The sequence below is a fragment of the Lampris incognitus genome, chromosome 3, assembly GCF_029633865.1.
Source record: "Lampris incognitus isolate fLamInc1 chromosome 3, fLamInc1.hap2, whole genome shotgun sequence".
In the NCBI taxonomy this organism is placed as follows: domain Eukaryota; kingdom Metazoa; phylum Chordata; class Actinopteri; order Lampriformes; family Lampridae; genus Lampris; species Lampris incognitus.
Window position 1 is genome coordinate 99539375 of NC_079213.1, and position 14244 is coordinate 99553618.

The 14244-nt window shown below is 45.7% G+C and overlaps 1 protein-coding gene across 4 annotated transcripts in view; it reads left to right on the forward strand.

Annotated features, from left to right (window-relative positions):
• The window catches only part of fam20b (FAM20B glycosaminoglycan xylosylkinase), a 37178-nt gene that overhangs the window by 861 nt on the left and 22073 nt on the right, over positions 1–14244 (forward strand). For 3 of the 4 annotated variants that reach the window (XR_008810022.1, XM_056276964.1, XM_056276966.1), the window contains exons 2-5: positions 4450–4731; positions 4874–5121; positions 5262–5348; positions 5452–5561. Coding sequence is in view for 3 of the 4 variants with exons in the window: in XM_056276964.1 (XP_056132939.1) it covers positions 4603–4731; positions 4874–5121; positions 5262–5348; positions 5452–5561 (574 nt within the window). In the remaining variant the exon portion in view is untranslated. Of the gene's footprint in view, positions 1–727; positions 1124–4449; positions 4732–4873; positions 5122–5261; positions 5349–5451; positions 5562–14244 lie in introns of those variants that run through there. The other variant, XM_056276965.1, reaches the window with a different exon arrangement.

Sequence of the window (14244 nt, forward strand, 5' to 3'; positions counted from 1 at the left end):
TTCAGCCCTGCACCTGCATATTCTACCAACTCGCTAACCCCACTCTGCACCGGAGGACTTACATGCTTGTGCTCTGCTTCGCTGGAAATAGGCAGGGTCGATAGCCTGAGAGAGGGATGGATATCCTTACCTGAAACGAGAGCTCTGATGTTAAGCGTAGCCGGTGTCTTAACGTCAAGCTATGCTACAACACTTAGCCATTAACTGTACACAGATGGACAAGAGGAAATCATTTAGTCAACGGTGAGTTGCAGGGTGTATGCTGCTCTGTCATGTGGTATTCTGTCAGATGCATGCAAACATGTTGCAATATTCACTTATTCAAATTTCGGTCATGCCCAAAGTAAGCTGTGTTGTCCATCTGTGCCCACTTTGATTTAGTGAATATTGGGCTCTGGATGAGGATTTAACAATTTATGCTTACACGTTTTCTCAAACCAGGCCATGTCCCTGGTTGTTTTTACATATGCTGGGCAGGCTTAGGGTGTGGTGCAGTACTGGGTCATTCCCTGCCCTATGGGGAAACAAGAGGGGCAGCAGATCAATCAGCATTTTCTCTGCAAATTATTGACAAGTCTTTTTTAGGTCTCCCTCCCTCTCCCCTCCCCCAGTTCTCTCCTTTCTGGCTCTTGACCCCTCACCCTGTCCGTCCCATGTGAGTGCCTCTTCATTCAGAAGAAAAAAGACATGTACATTCAAATGCCCAGTAGGATTTGTGCATCCTTAATGAGGACTTTAACACCCAAGCCAAAGAGCTCGAAAATCATTTCAGACAAAGAAGCTATGAAGAGACTTGGATTAAAAATGCCTCATCACGTTTTTCCAGCTTGTCACAAACTGAATGCCTTTCTACTACTAGGCCCAAAGAAATAGAACAGAGTTGTTTTTGCCATCCAGTACTTAAAAACTTTTTCTACGCCCCCATGTGTGGTGTTCAAGAGACCCCCTAACCCACATAACATGCTGATGAGAGCAGACCTCCCCCCTCCAGCCACCTTCACATTTCCTTATATCTGTCCCCTCTGGAAATTACCCATGTGGTTATTGCCAGCAATGCCATTTCACACACAGAACTGACTCATTCAACCACCCCCACACAGGAAAAAAATACAACATAAAAGAGGTAATTTCATGTTCTACTTCTAATGTCACAGACATGCTTAAATGTCCATGTGGACTGACATACATTGATGAGACCACCAGACCTTTAAAAATTCAAATCGCTGAACACCACAGTACTATCAGAAACAATATAACACCTAATCCTGTGGCTATACACTTTTCCAGGGCAAAGCACAATACTTCCACTCGTAGATATGTGGGAATTGAGGTAATAAAATATCCATGCATAGAGGGGACACCAACTCTATGCTCCCAAAATGTGGACTCTTCTGGATAAATACACTGGGCGCTTTGGCCCCTAAAGGCCTTAACGGGGATTTTGACATTAGACAATTTTTTTGCGAATATAATATCCTGGGTCATGTCTCTAGCAGTAACACTGCCGTTTTGTCATTTTTGTCCTTCATTTTTGAATGTTTCTGTTAGATATGGTGTTCCAGTTTCCCTGTCAAAATTAATAGTTAAATTGACAGAGGCGCCTCTAGTAATTAGTATATACGATGGCTATTTAGCCTGAGTCCTTTTGCAAAACATACTATTGGGGGTATGTGAGCTATATATACTGTGATTTTTTTTGTTTTTTTATGTACCTTTTGTAAATGTGTAGACTTTATATAATCTGTGTTTATTTAAAATATGAAATGTATTTAAAGAAGGTTGAATCAGTTCATCTGGATACAATGTTTATTGACAAATACGTTTCATCACTCAACTAAGTGACATCTTCAGTCTAAACTGACTGCAGGTATCCCTACCCTTATAAACAATACAGTACAGGGGGCGTCCGGGTAGTGTAGCGGTCTCTTCCATCCATTTTCCATCCATTTTCCAAACCGCTTATCCTGCTCTCAGGGTCGCGAGGGGATGCTGGAGCCTATCCCAGCAGTCATTGGGCGGCAGGCGGGGAGACGCCCTGGACAGGCTGCCAGACTATCACACAGGGCCCACACACACACTCATACCTAGGGACAATTTAGTATGGGCGATTCACCTGACTTACATGTCTTTGGACTGTGGGAGGAAACCGGAGCCCCTGGAGGAAACCCACGCAGACACGGGGAGAACATGCAAACTCCACACAGGATGAACCGGAACGACTCCTAAGGTTGGACTACCCCAGGACTCGAACCCAGGACCTTCTTACTGTGAGGCGACCGCGCTAACCACTGCCACCATGCAGCCTGCGGTCTATTCCATTGCATACCAACATGGGGATCGCTGTTCGAATCCCAGAGTTACCTCCGGCTTGGTCGGGCGTCCCTACAGACACAATTGGCCTTGTCTGCGGGTGGGAAGCTGGATGTGGGTGTATGTCCTGGTCGCTGCACTAGCGCCTCCTCTGGTCGGTCTGGGTGCCTGTTTGGGGGGGGGGGGTAGCGTGCTCCTCCCACGCGCTACGTGCCCCTGGTGAAACTCCTCACTGTCAGGTGAAAAGAAGCGGCTAGCGACTCCACATGTATCAGAGGAGGCATGTGGTAGTCTGCACCCCTCCCGGGTCGGCAGAGAGGGTGGCACAACAGCTCAGAAGAGTGGGGTAATTGGCCGGGTACAATTGGGGATAAAAAGCGGGAAAAAATCCAAACCCCCCCCCCCCAAAAAAAAATACAGTGCCTAACGACGGAAACCAATGACCAGTTTCATATGCAAATATGGGTGTGACCTTCAAAGGCCATGTGTACTATTCACAGAGGATTTGGGAATGTTGCAATCACAGCATTGTAAAATGGCGACATATGTACTCTTAGCACCCTCTCTTAGCCCCCCTCCCCTCGGTTCAGGGATGGTCGTTCCCTCTTCACATAGGTGGCCTCTTTGACTCCCCGTTCAAACCAGTGTTCCTCCTATCAAGGATGTGCACATCCTCATCCTAAAAGAGTGGCCACTGGCCTGTAGATGGGTGTAGACTGTGGAGTCCTGGCCCAATATGTTAGCTCTTCTGTGTTGTGCTATCCTCTTGGCCTGCATCTGTTTAGCTTCCCCAATGTACACATCACTGCAATCCTCCTGGCACTTAACCACGTACACTATATTGCTCTGTTTGTGCTGGGGGACCCGATCCTTGGGGTGAACCAACTTATGGCGCAGTGTGTTTTGGGGTTTGAAAGCAACTGAGACACAGTGTTTTGAAAATACGCATCTCAGCTTTTCCGACACTCCCACCACATACGGAATCACCACTGGTCTAGACATTGTCCTTCTCTCTTCGATCGGCTGGTGCACTGTTTGGACGTCTTCCTGGCTTTGACAAACATCCAGTTAGGATAACCACACTTAACCAGGGCCTGTTTAATGAGGGATTTCTCCCCTTCCCCAGCTGCTGTGTCGGTGGGGACGTTGTCAGTTCGGTGGTACAGTGTCCTGATGACTTCTAGTTCATGCTGCATGGATGATGAGAGTCAAACCTTAAGTACTGATCAGTATGTGTTAGTTTACGGTAAACATTAACAATCAAATATCCCCCATCATCAATTGCAATTTCACAGTCTAAGGATAACCTGTCATTTTTCACATCCTCCCCGGTGAACTTGATGTGGTTGTCCACAGAGTTAATGTGGTCGGTGAAACGTGGTACATCCTGAGATTTAATTTTAACCCAGGTGTCATCCACAAATCTGAACCAATTGTGGCTGACACTTGAGCTAACATGTCGGACCAGGACTCCGCAGTCTACACCCATCTACAGGCCAGTGGCCACTCTTTCAGGGATGAGGATGTGCACATCCTTGATAGAGTCAACGCTGGTTTGAATGGGGAGTCAAAGAGGCCATCTATGTTAAGAGGGAACGACCATCCCTGAACTGAGGGGGGCTAAGAGTACTTCTGTCGCCATCTTACAATGCTGTGATTGCAACTGTTCCCCAACTCTCTGTGAATAGTACACATGGCCATTTTAACTCTGGTTAATGGTTGCACCCTTATTTGATCAGGAAACTGGTCGTTGGTTTCGGTCGTTACGCACTGTATTGTTTATAAGGGGTGGGGATACCGGCAGTCAGTTTGAAGAGGTCACTTAGTTGAGTGATGAAATGTATTTGTTGGTAAACGATGTGTCCAGATGAACTGATTCAACCTTCTTTGATTTTCTTACCTGGATTATTGAGTGTGCATCAAGATATGAAATGTATTGTTTGCTACAATCTGATTGATGGCAATATGCAACGCGTGTTATGTCACATGTATTTGTGGTGTGGATTACGAATATTTTAAGATGGCGACTCCGTATCTATCATAAGTCTGAGGAAGAGACTTTTGCTCGAAAAAATCCTGTACGGGAGCTGTTTGGTGTGGGGATCTTATCTGTTTAACTCTGTTCACCTCTTGATTCAGGCCATAGCTCCAGTGCGAGGCAGAGCTCCTGTCCGTTCCAAGTGTGTGTCTGGTGGAGGGCAGGTGAAAGGGAACTGTGGAGGCCATGCACCAGGAGTGAGGAGGTTTAACCGCAGGGGACACTCACAGTACAGTGGTGAGGTGGCTGTGGAGATGAAGCTCAAACAGCGCATGGTGGTGCTGTGTGTTGTCCTTCTCCTGCTGGGCCTGGCCAAGATTTTCCTGCTGGATGGGGGGGAAGGCTCGGCAGCCAGCCGACGAGACCTCCGGGCCTTTCGCAAGGTCAGAACCAAAGAGCTTGTGTGTTTAGTAATGTATGAGCATACATCATGGACCCTTCCATTACTGCACAACCAATTCAGTGTTTATCCATCTTACATGTCTGGAATTTTTCATGGTTATTTGGGTGTGTATGTGTTGCTAGATGGAAGCTGGTCTGTCTTTGTCTCGTGGAGCCCGTCTGACCCACACCCTCCAGTCACCATGGGAGATAGCAAGCCAGTGGGTGGGTCCCAGAGAGGTGTACCCAGAGGAGACCCCTGAACTAGCTGCTGTGTTGACTGCACTGAGCACAGCCAGGGTAGAGAGGGCAGATGTGGGGTACAAGGGTACCCAGCTAAAAGCTCTGCTAGTGCTGGATGGGGGACAAAAAGTGGTCTTCAAACCTAAGAGGTCAGATATTGGACTATTCTACACCTAAAGGTGTTGTGCATTTGTCTCTTGTGCATATATATACACACACATGCACATACACTCACACAACTACCTCTTATCAGTTGTGCCATTGTAACTGTTCCTTTTTGCCCTCTTAGGTATAGCAGAGACTATGTGGTTGAAGGGGAGCCGTACGCAGGCTACGACAGACACAATGCAGAGATTGCCGCTTTTCACCTGGACAGGTACAGTGTACAGTTTGCAGTGTGCAGCATTTCTGAAACAACCCCTCTGATCTGTCAGTAAGATAAACTGTACAAAGGCTCAAGTCGCTGTTCTTTGTGACAGGATCCTGGGTTTCAGGAGAGCTCCTCTAGTGGTGGGGAGATTTCTCAACCTCCGCAACGAGATCAAACCTGTCGCAACTGATCAACTGCTAAGCACCTTTCTCATGCAGGGTTGGTATTTCTCTCTCTCTCTCTTTTGCTTTCTTTGCCAAAGATCACATTAAACAGATATACACCCCTCCATGTCCTGGTTGCTGTGGGGGTGATTTCCTTATTTCGCTTGTTTGGTAAAATTGTGACTGTCAACCCGTATTTATTTATAGAACACTTGTAACAGACAGGTTTGTGGCGAAGTGCTTTACAGAGTACAAAGGCCAATATCTCCATAGACTAGACCAGGGTAGGACATTCTTATCCAGAATCGGCTGGTGAGGGTGCAGGCTTTTGTTCCAACCAAGGAGCTGCACACCCGAGTCTACTAATGAACTAGTAACCACCTGACTCAGGTGTGTAACTGCTTGGCTGAAACAAAAGCCTGCAACCACACAGGCCCTACCTTAATAAAATTCCCCACCCCTGGACTAGACAAACCGGTGATTGCACAAGTCATGACAAATTCCAAAAAGTTATCCAGTTTGTGTGTGTGTGTGTGTGCATGTGTGTGTTTGTGCAGGTGTGCGTGTGCACTCCTTGAACGGGTTGAGGGGAAGTGAACAAGGGAGAGTCGAGATCTCAGCGGTGTGAGACTATGTGCAATATGTGAGGTCTCTTTGCTTTATTTCAGGAAGCTGGGACTCAAAGCGGAAATCCCCAACTGTTTATTCTTGTTAATTTATCTATTTACTGAGTACGCATACCTCACAGTCACCATTGGAACATGGGGAGAAATGGATGCAGCGAGCTATCCTCTTTCTATATGGATGACAATGTATATTTCTCAGTGACAATGCACTGTACAGCTCGGCTTTATTCTCTGCCGTCTTTTTTTTCCGTCTTTCTTTCTTTCTCACTACTTGAGCAGCTCCTTGTCTGTCCATGAATTAGCCATCGGAGTGTTTTGTTGATTTTGGTGTTCAGCAACTCTGAACTGAAGGGGAACCTAATAGGCCACTTTCTATTATCCTGCTACATGTGTGATGCCTTGAATAAAATGAGACCACCATTTCATGTCTCTATATGTGAATTGAGATTTCAAATGTCAGGATATCAGAGCAGTATGCCTCAGTGCGAGAGTGTTAATTTTTTTTTTCTGCCTCCAGGGATTGCTTTGGAAAGCAGCAGATAGTTTGATTTCCTTTTGCTTCCTTGAACTTTATCTGAGTGTCGTCTATCAGCATGTATGCACAGCTGTTGTGGGTTGTTGAGTTTTACCATAAGCCTCCTTTTATTTTCTGCTGCGCATGAACAAAAGACAAAGATCATTCAGCAAGAATCTACTACTACTACTACTACTACTTTCGGCTGCTCCCGTTAGGGGTCGCCACAGCGGATCATCCGTTTCCATTTCTTCCTGTCCTCTGCGTCTTCCTCTGTCACACCAACCATCTGCATGTCCTCCCTCACCACATCCATAAACCTCCTCTTTGGCCGTCCTCTTTTCCTCTTCCCTGGCAGCTCCATATTCAGCATCCTTCTCCCAATATACCCAGCATCTCTCCTCCACACATGTCCAAACCATGTCACTCTTGCCTCTCTTTCTTTGTCTCCAAACTGTGAAACCTGAGCTGTCCCTCTAATATACTCGTTCCTAATCCTGTCCTTCTTCATCACTCCCAATGAAAATCTTAGCATCTTCAACTCTGCCACCTCCAGCTCCGCCTCCTGTATTTTCGTCAGTGCCACCGTCTCCAAACCATATAACATAGCTGGTCTCACAACCATCTTGTAAACCTTCCCTTTAACTCTTGCTGGTACCCTTCTGTCACAAATCACTCCTGACACTCTTCTCCACCCACTTCACCCTGCCTGCACTCTCTTCTTCACCTCTCTTCTGCACTCCCTGTTATTTTGAACAGTTGACACCAAGTATTATTTAAACTCATACGCCTATGTCACCTCCACTCCTTGCATCCTCACCATTCCACTGTCCTCCCTCTCATTCACGCATAGGTATTGTCTTGCTCCTGCTGCTTTTCATTCCTCTTCTCTCCAGTGCATACCTCCACCTCTCCAGGGTCTCCTCCACCTGCACCCTACTCTTGCTACAGATCACAATGTCATCCGCAAACATCATAGTCCACGGAGACTCCTTCCTGATCACGTCCATCAACCTGTCCATCACTATTGCATACAAGAAAGGGCTCAGAGCCGATCCTTGATGTAATCCCACCTCCACCTTGAACCCATCTGTCATTCCAACTGCACACCTCATCACTGTCACACTTCCCTCATACATATCCTGCACCACTTCTACATACTTCTGTGCATCTCCCGATTCCTCATACAGTAACACACATCCTCTCTCGGCACCCTGTCGTATGCTTTCTCTAAATCCACAAAGACATAATGTAACTCCTTCAGGCCTTCTCTATACTTCTCAATCAATATTCTCAAAGCAAACATCGCATCTGTAGTGTTCTTTCATGGCATGAAACCATACTGCTGCTTGCTAATCGTTACCTCTCCTCTTAACCTAGCTTCTATTACTCTTTCCCATATCTTCATGCTGTGGCTGATCAATTTTATACCTCTAGCTGATACAGCTCTGCACATCGCCCTTATTCTTGAAAATCGGTACCAGTATGGTTCTTCTCCATTCTTCAGGTATCCTCTCACTTTCCAATGCACCGGGTCCTCATCTAATGTATGCATGTGTAATGTAAGCCAGTGCATGTCTGCAGGGACCTCTGAAACAGTGAATAAGTCCATGTGTGAGTCTGTCAGTTCTTAGAGAAAGTGACGCTCGGTGTCAGTCCAAGTATCCAAGAATGAGGTCGAGTGAGTGTTGTCACTTACGCAAATAACCCCCGGACACAGACACACAATCACTGTTGCCTCACACAATTACAACCACACACACTAATACGCTGTTGCTTTTTCCCTCTCTCTCTCTCTCTCTCTCTTGCTCATTCTCATGGTCTCACTTTCTCAAAGGGCAAACTTCGCCGAAAAATAGCGCAAGGGTTTTCCCATTTTAAGCAGAGTGAGCAAGTGTTGCAACATGACTAAATTTCTGTGCTACGATAGACCATGGTCTTAAATGATAGAGATCTGTCAATGGGATTTCCATGTAATGTCACAGACTGTTATAAGATACATGCTTGTGTGTCTATACCAGGACCCCACAGTAGCCCTTGGGCTTATCAAGATACAATCCACTCCGCCCACTTAGTCCTGTGTGATCTTCAAGTTCCCATAAACATGAAAACAATTTTTTGCAATCTTATTTTCCATCCTTTCAGTTACAGACATCATCAGCATCTCTCAATTCTGTCTTCACCTTTTTTCTTTTTTTTTGACCCTGTCTCTTCCATCCTCTTATCAACTATATGTTAACTATATTATCAAGTATTTCCACTCCATATGTTTCTGCTCTTGCAGTTTTACTTGAATTGTTCCACTGCACATTATTAGATATGGCTGTACATGAAGACTTGTCTATGTGAACCAAGTAATGTCTTTTTGTCACAAAGGTCTTAGCTCATAGAAAGGCAGTGGTGGGCTGTCAGGGCCTTCTCTGCTGGCTGTGTCAAAATAAAAATTATTTGTTTTCCATAGTTAAATTGAAGTATGTCTGAATTAAATTGTTGTCTCCAGGGGCTGAGCAGGGATTTCCTATGTCATCTAAATGCATCACAGCTCCTTGGACCAGAACTAGTTTGTATCGCTAGCCTTTCGTTGAAGCCCGAAGCTGCAAACTGAAAACAACTTTGAGTGACCGTATCATCATCATCAAATTTTGATGTGTAGTGACAGAATGCCCCAAGGCTCTGCATTGTGTCAGTGCTAGCCCCAGTGTTGTCATCAACTTTGAGCTTGAGCCTTTGGCAGGTTGTGAGCAGATGGCCGCCGCATTCACAGCTACTGACAATCCTGTTGCCGATCTACTTCGTGTTTTTTCAGATCTGGTAGGATTTTCTGCATTTTTTTTATACGTTCTCGCAAATGGACTAAATTACTGGATGAATTTTGCAAGAGGGCTGCCGCGAGTCTTAAGTGAGGTGGAACTTCAACCCCAGGTTGGTGTGCACATTTTTCTTATTGAATTGAAGGCGGTGCACTGATAATATTGTGGCTATACGTAAACTGAATTTGGTGAAGTTGCGCGAGTGACTGGTGAACACTACATCAACTGAGGAAGCTTGTTTGTTATCTCTTCCAGTATCCTGGAGGGGATTATGCATGTGTGTGCGTGTGTGTATGTCTGTCCGCAGCTAATCTCAAAAACTATTGGACCTCCATCCATCCATTAGCCAACCACTTATCCTGCTCTCAGGGTCGCGGGAATGCTGGAGCCTATCCCAGCAGTCATTGGGCAGCAGGCGGGGAGACACCCTGGACACGCCACCAGGCCATCACAGGGCCACTACTGGACCTATCAGGCTAATATTTTTGTGCACAGTTATGACTATGATCAAGAACCTCTCATGGTTGTGCTAATTAAAAACCTTCGGAAAATGTTTGTTCTCACTGTCGCCGCTCCCTTTCCCCATTCACTCTCAAGCTTGTCCGACCAACATGGCTCTCTGTCGCTGCACGCATGTGCACTGTTGTTTTAGATCGGGCAGCAGCAGTGACCATTGTATTTGGGTATGAGTGTTGAAAGTAAACGAGATGTCGATCGCATTTCGAAAGTCAGCAAATCATTCGCTGCTGGTACAGCAGAACTGGAGGAACACTGGATGAACCAAAAATAATTTGCTTTATTCACCTCGCCACCATGTTTGTTTAACAGACATTATGCGGGAGATTAGAGGCGGAGATGCCATAGAACCCAATGTTATAACTCCACTGTAAAAATACAATTTCAAGAGCAGGATTAACCACAGGCACAGCTGGAGGTCATCTCAGTAGCTACGATAAAACATGAGCTATGTTTTCTTGATGTTTTATTGTTTTAGAATGAATGAAAGTAATTCGACTACATTAATTTTCTGTCATGAAAACTGTGACGTTTAAACATATTACAGCCCCTTCTCCTGATGGACGAAAAAAAAAATGGGTGGTCTGTCGCCAAGTCCAAGCACTGGCGAAGGGGAGATACACCTGGCAGAGATCTGCACTCCACTGAGTGCACTCTTCTTTCTAGTTGTTCTTGTGCCATGTGGTGTGTGTGTGTAATCTGGTTGCTGAGTGACATGAAGGAAGATCTGCTTTAGTGCCAGTGGTGTGCGTTGTGGTTGTTGAAAATCACCTGTCATGTTGGTGTTGATCAAGTAGTGCATATAGTGCACATGATGGTGTATTTTGTATATGGCTGTGTTGGCTGTATCAGCACCCATATGAGAAATTTGCGTGTGTGTGGGGAGGGTTCATTATGGAAGGCCTTGACTGAAACCCCAAGGTACGCTACAGTAGAAAGGTCAAGAAATTCCTAATGATCACATCTCTGCTCGTTCTACTCCCTGATTCTTTTGTTGACAAGGCCTCATCATGTCTTCACCCCAAAGATAGAATTCCGCAAGGCCTTGGAATTGCTCAGCTAGATAGCGAGATAACTTGTTAGGTTTGTTTTTTTTGGGGATTTTCCCCCCCTTTTTCTCTGTAATTGTACCTGGCCAATTACCCTACTCTCCCGAGCCATCCTGGTCGCTGCCCCACCCCCTCTGTCGATCCGGGGAGGGCTGCAGACTACCACATGCCTCCAATACATGTGGAGTCACCAGCTGCTTCTTTTCACCTGCCGGTGAAGAGTTTCGCCCTGGGTACGTAGCGTGTGGGAGGATCACGCTATTTCCCCCTCCCCCCCGAACAGGCGCCCCGACCGACCAGAGGAGGCGCTAGTGCAGTGACCAGGACACATACCCACATCCGGCTTCCCACCCGCAGACACAGCCAATTGTGTCTGTAGGGACGCCTGACCAAGCTGGAGGTAACATGGGGATTCGAACCGGCGATCTCCGTATCGGTAAACAACGGAATAGACCGCTGTACTACCCGGACGCCCTAACTTGTTAGTTTACGTAATTATCTCAACAAGTCAGCTGTGCAGAGTCAGCATAGTGTTCAAGCAAAGTGTAAAGCCACTTAGCTTTCCTTCACAATTGAACATTTTGAAAACTCTGCTGTGAAATCCCATTTTACCAGCTCGCGAGCTGCTGGAATGTAGCTTGATGTTTGGTGTCGATGTGTACGAATGTTCGGTGTGGCGATGCAGTAAACATCCCAACTTTGTGTGCCAAGATTGAACCGCCTAAAACCAATGCAACCACAATAACGAGGAAGGGTTTTTATTTGTCTTGATGCATGCTCAATAATCCAGGTAAGGACATCAAAGAAAGTTGAATCAGTTCATCTGGTCACAACGTTTACTGAGACAGAAACATTTCATCACTCATCTAAGTGACCTCTTCAGTCTCAACTGGTTATCACTTAAATGAGTAAATGTTTCTCTCAATAAATATTGTGTCCAGATGAACTGATTCAACTTTATTTGAAGGGTTTTTATTTATTTATTTATTTAATGATGCCACATCTATAGTTTGGGTAACATTTTGTCAGTTTTCAATTAGGTGGCTTGCCTAACTGATTGATGGACAGAGGAAATCCTGACCCTGCCAGGTCCTGTTTGCTGTAGCCATGCCAGTTCCATATCTTGCATTGTTGAAAATAAAGCATGGGCATCTCTCTCTCTCTCTCTCTCTCTCTCGCTTTCTTGCGTTCTTTCTCCCCCTCACTCTCTCAATCATTCTCTCTGTTGCGCTGTTATCCATTTTAACAGCAGAAGCCTATATGCCAACTTCTAAAACATCAAATAATTTTCAAGTAAGTTCAAGAAACCCTTCAATATAATGCCTTTATCAGAGACTTGGCTCAGCCCTGAGAAGGGTGTGGTGTTTGAGTTGAATGATACGAATTGACTTATCTGAACAGGGAAAAAAAAGAATGGAGGGGGTGTGGCTTTGTACGTGGCTAAAAGCTTCAATTATAGTTGGTGGAAAGCATGACAACAGTGGTTGATGATGTGCTAGAATGCATTACAATAGAAAGCTGTACGGAAAAAAGGGAAACTGTAATTATGAGTTGTATGTATAGAGCACCACAATCTAATATTGAAATATTCAAGGATTGGATGGAAGAAGGCAACACAGTGGTTAGTGCGGTCGCCTCACAGCAAGAAGGTCCTGGATTCGAGCCCTGGGGTCGTCCAGCCTTGGGGGTCGTCACAGGTTGTCCTCTGTGTGGAGTTTCATGTTCTCCCCGAGTCTGCGTGGGTTCCTCTGGGTGCTCTGGTTTCCTCCCACAGTCCAAAGACATGTAGGTCAGATGAATCGGCCATACTAAATTGTCCCTAGGTGTGTGTGTGTGTGTGTGTGTGTGTGTGTATGTGTGAGGACCCTGTGATGGCCTGGCAGCCTGTCCAGGGTGTCTCCCCGCCTGCCGCCCAATGACTGCTGGGATAGGCTCCAGCATCCCCACGACCCTGAGAGCAGGATAAGCGGTTTAGATAATGGATGGAAGAAATGTTTCTAAAATAATGAAAAAGGTATCAAATAAAGTTGAATCAGTTCACCTGGACACAACGTTTGACAGAAACATTTCTGTCAATAAATGTGTCCAGATGAACTGATTCAACTTTATTTGATTTTCTTACCTGGATTATTGAAAATGCATAAAGACCGTTAAAAAGGTCACCCTCATTTGTGGGGATTTCACTATAGATCTGCTAAATCCAAATAAGCATAAAATGACAGATGAGTTTACCAATGCATTGTATAGCTTGAGCTTATATCCAAAAATCACTAGACCTAGCAGAATTACGTGACACTGCCACGCTAATAGATAATATATTCACAAATGTTATGGAAGACAATACAGAGAGCGGGCTATTAATAATGACATCAGTGACCATTTACCAATTTTTGCAGTCTATGACAGTAATTACAAGAAGGGTAAGGATTGTGTTTCGTTTCAACGACTACTACTACTTTCGGCTGCTCCCGTTAGGGGTCGCCACAGCGGATCATCCGTTTCCATTTCTTCCTGTCTTCTGCGTCTTCCTCTGTCACACCAGCCACCTGCATGTCTTCCCTCACCACATCCATAAACCTCCTCTTTGGCCTTCCTCTTCGCCTCTTCCCTGGCAGCTCCATATTCAGCATCCTTCTTCCAATATACTCAGCATCTCTCCTCGACACATGTCCAAGCCATCTCAATCTTGCCTCTCTTGCTTTGTCTCCAAACCGTCCAACCTGAGCGGTCCCTCTAATATAATTGTTCCTAATCCTGTCCTTCTTCGTTACTCCCAGTGAAAATCTTACCATCTTCAACTCTGCCACCTCCAGCTCCGCCTCCTGTCTTTTCGTCAGTGCCACTGTCTCCAAACCATATAACATAGCTGGTCTCACAACCATCTTGTAAACTTTCCCTTTAACTCTTGCTGGTACCCTTCTGTCGCAAATCACTCCTGACACACTTCTCCACCCACTCCAACCTGCCTGCACTCTCTTTTTCACCTCTCTACTGCACTCCCCGTTACTTTGGACAGTTGACCCCAAGTATTTAAACTCCAATGCCTTTGTCACCTCCACTCCTTGCATCCTGACCATTCCACTGTCCCCTCTCTCATTCACGCATAGGTATTCTGTCTTGCTCCTACTGACTTTCATTCCTCTTCTCTCCAGTGCATACCTCCACCTCTCCAGGCTCTCCTCAACCTGCACCCTACTCTCACTACAGATCACAATGTCATCCG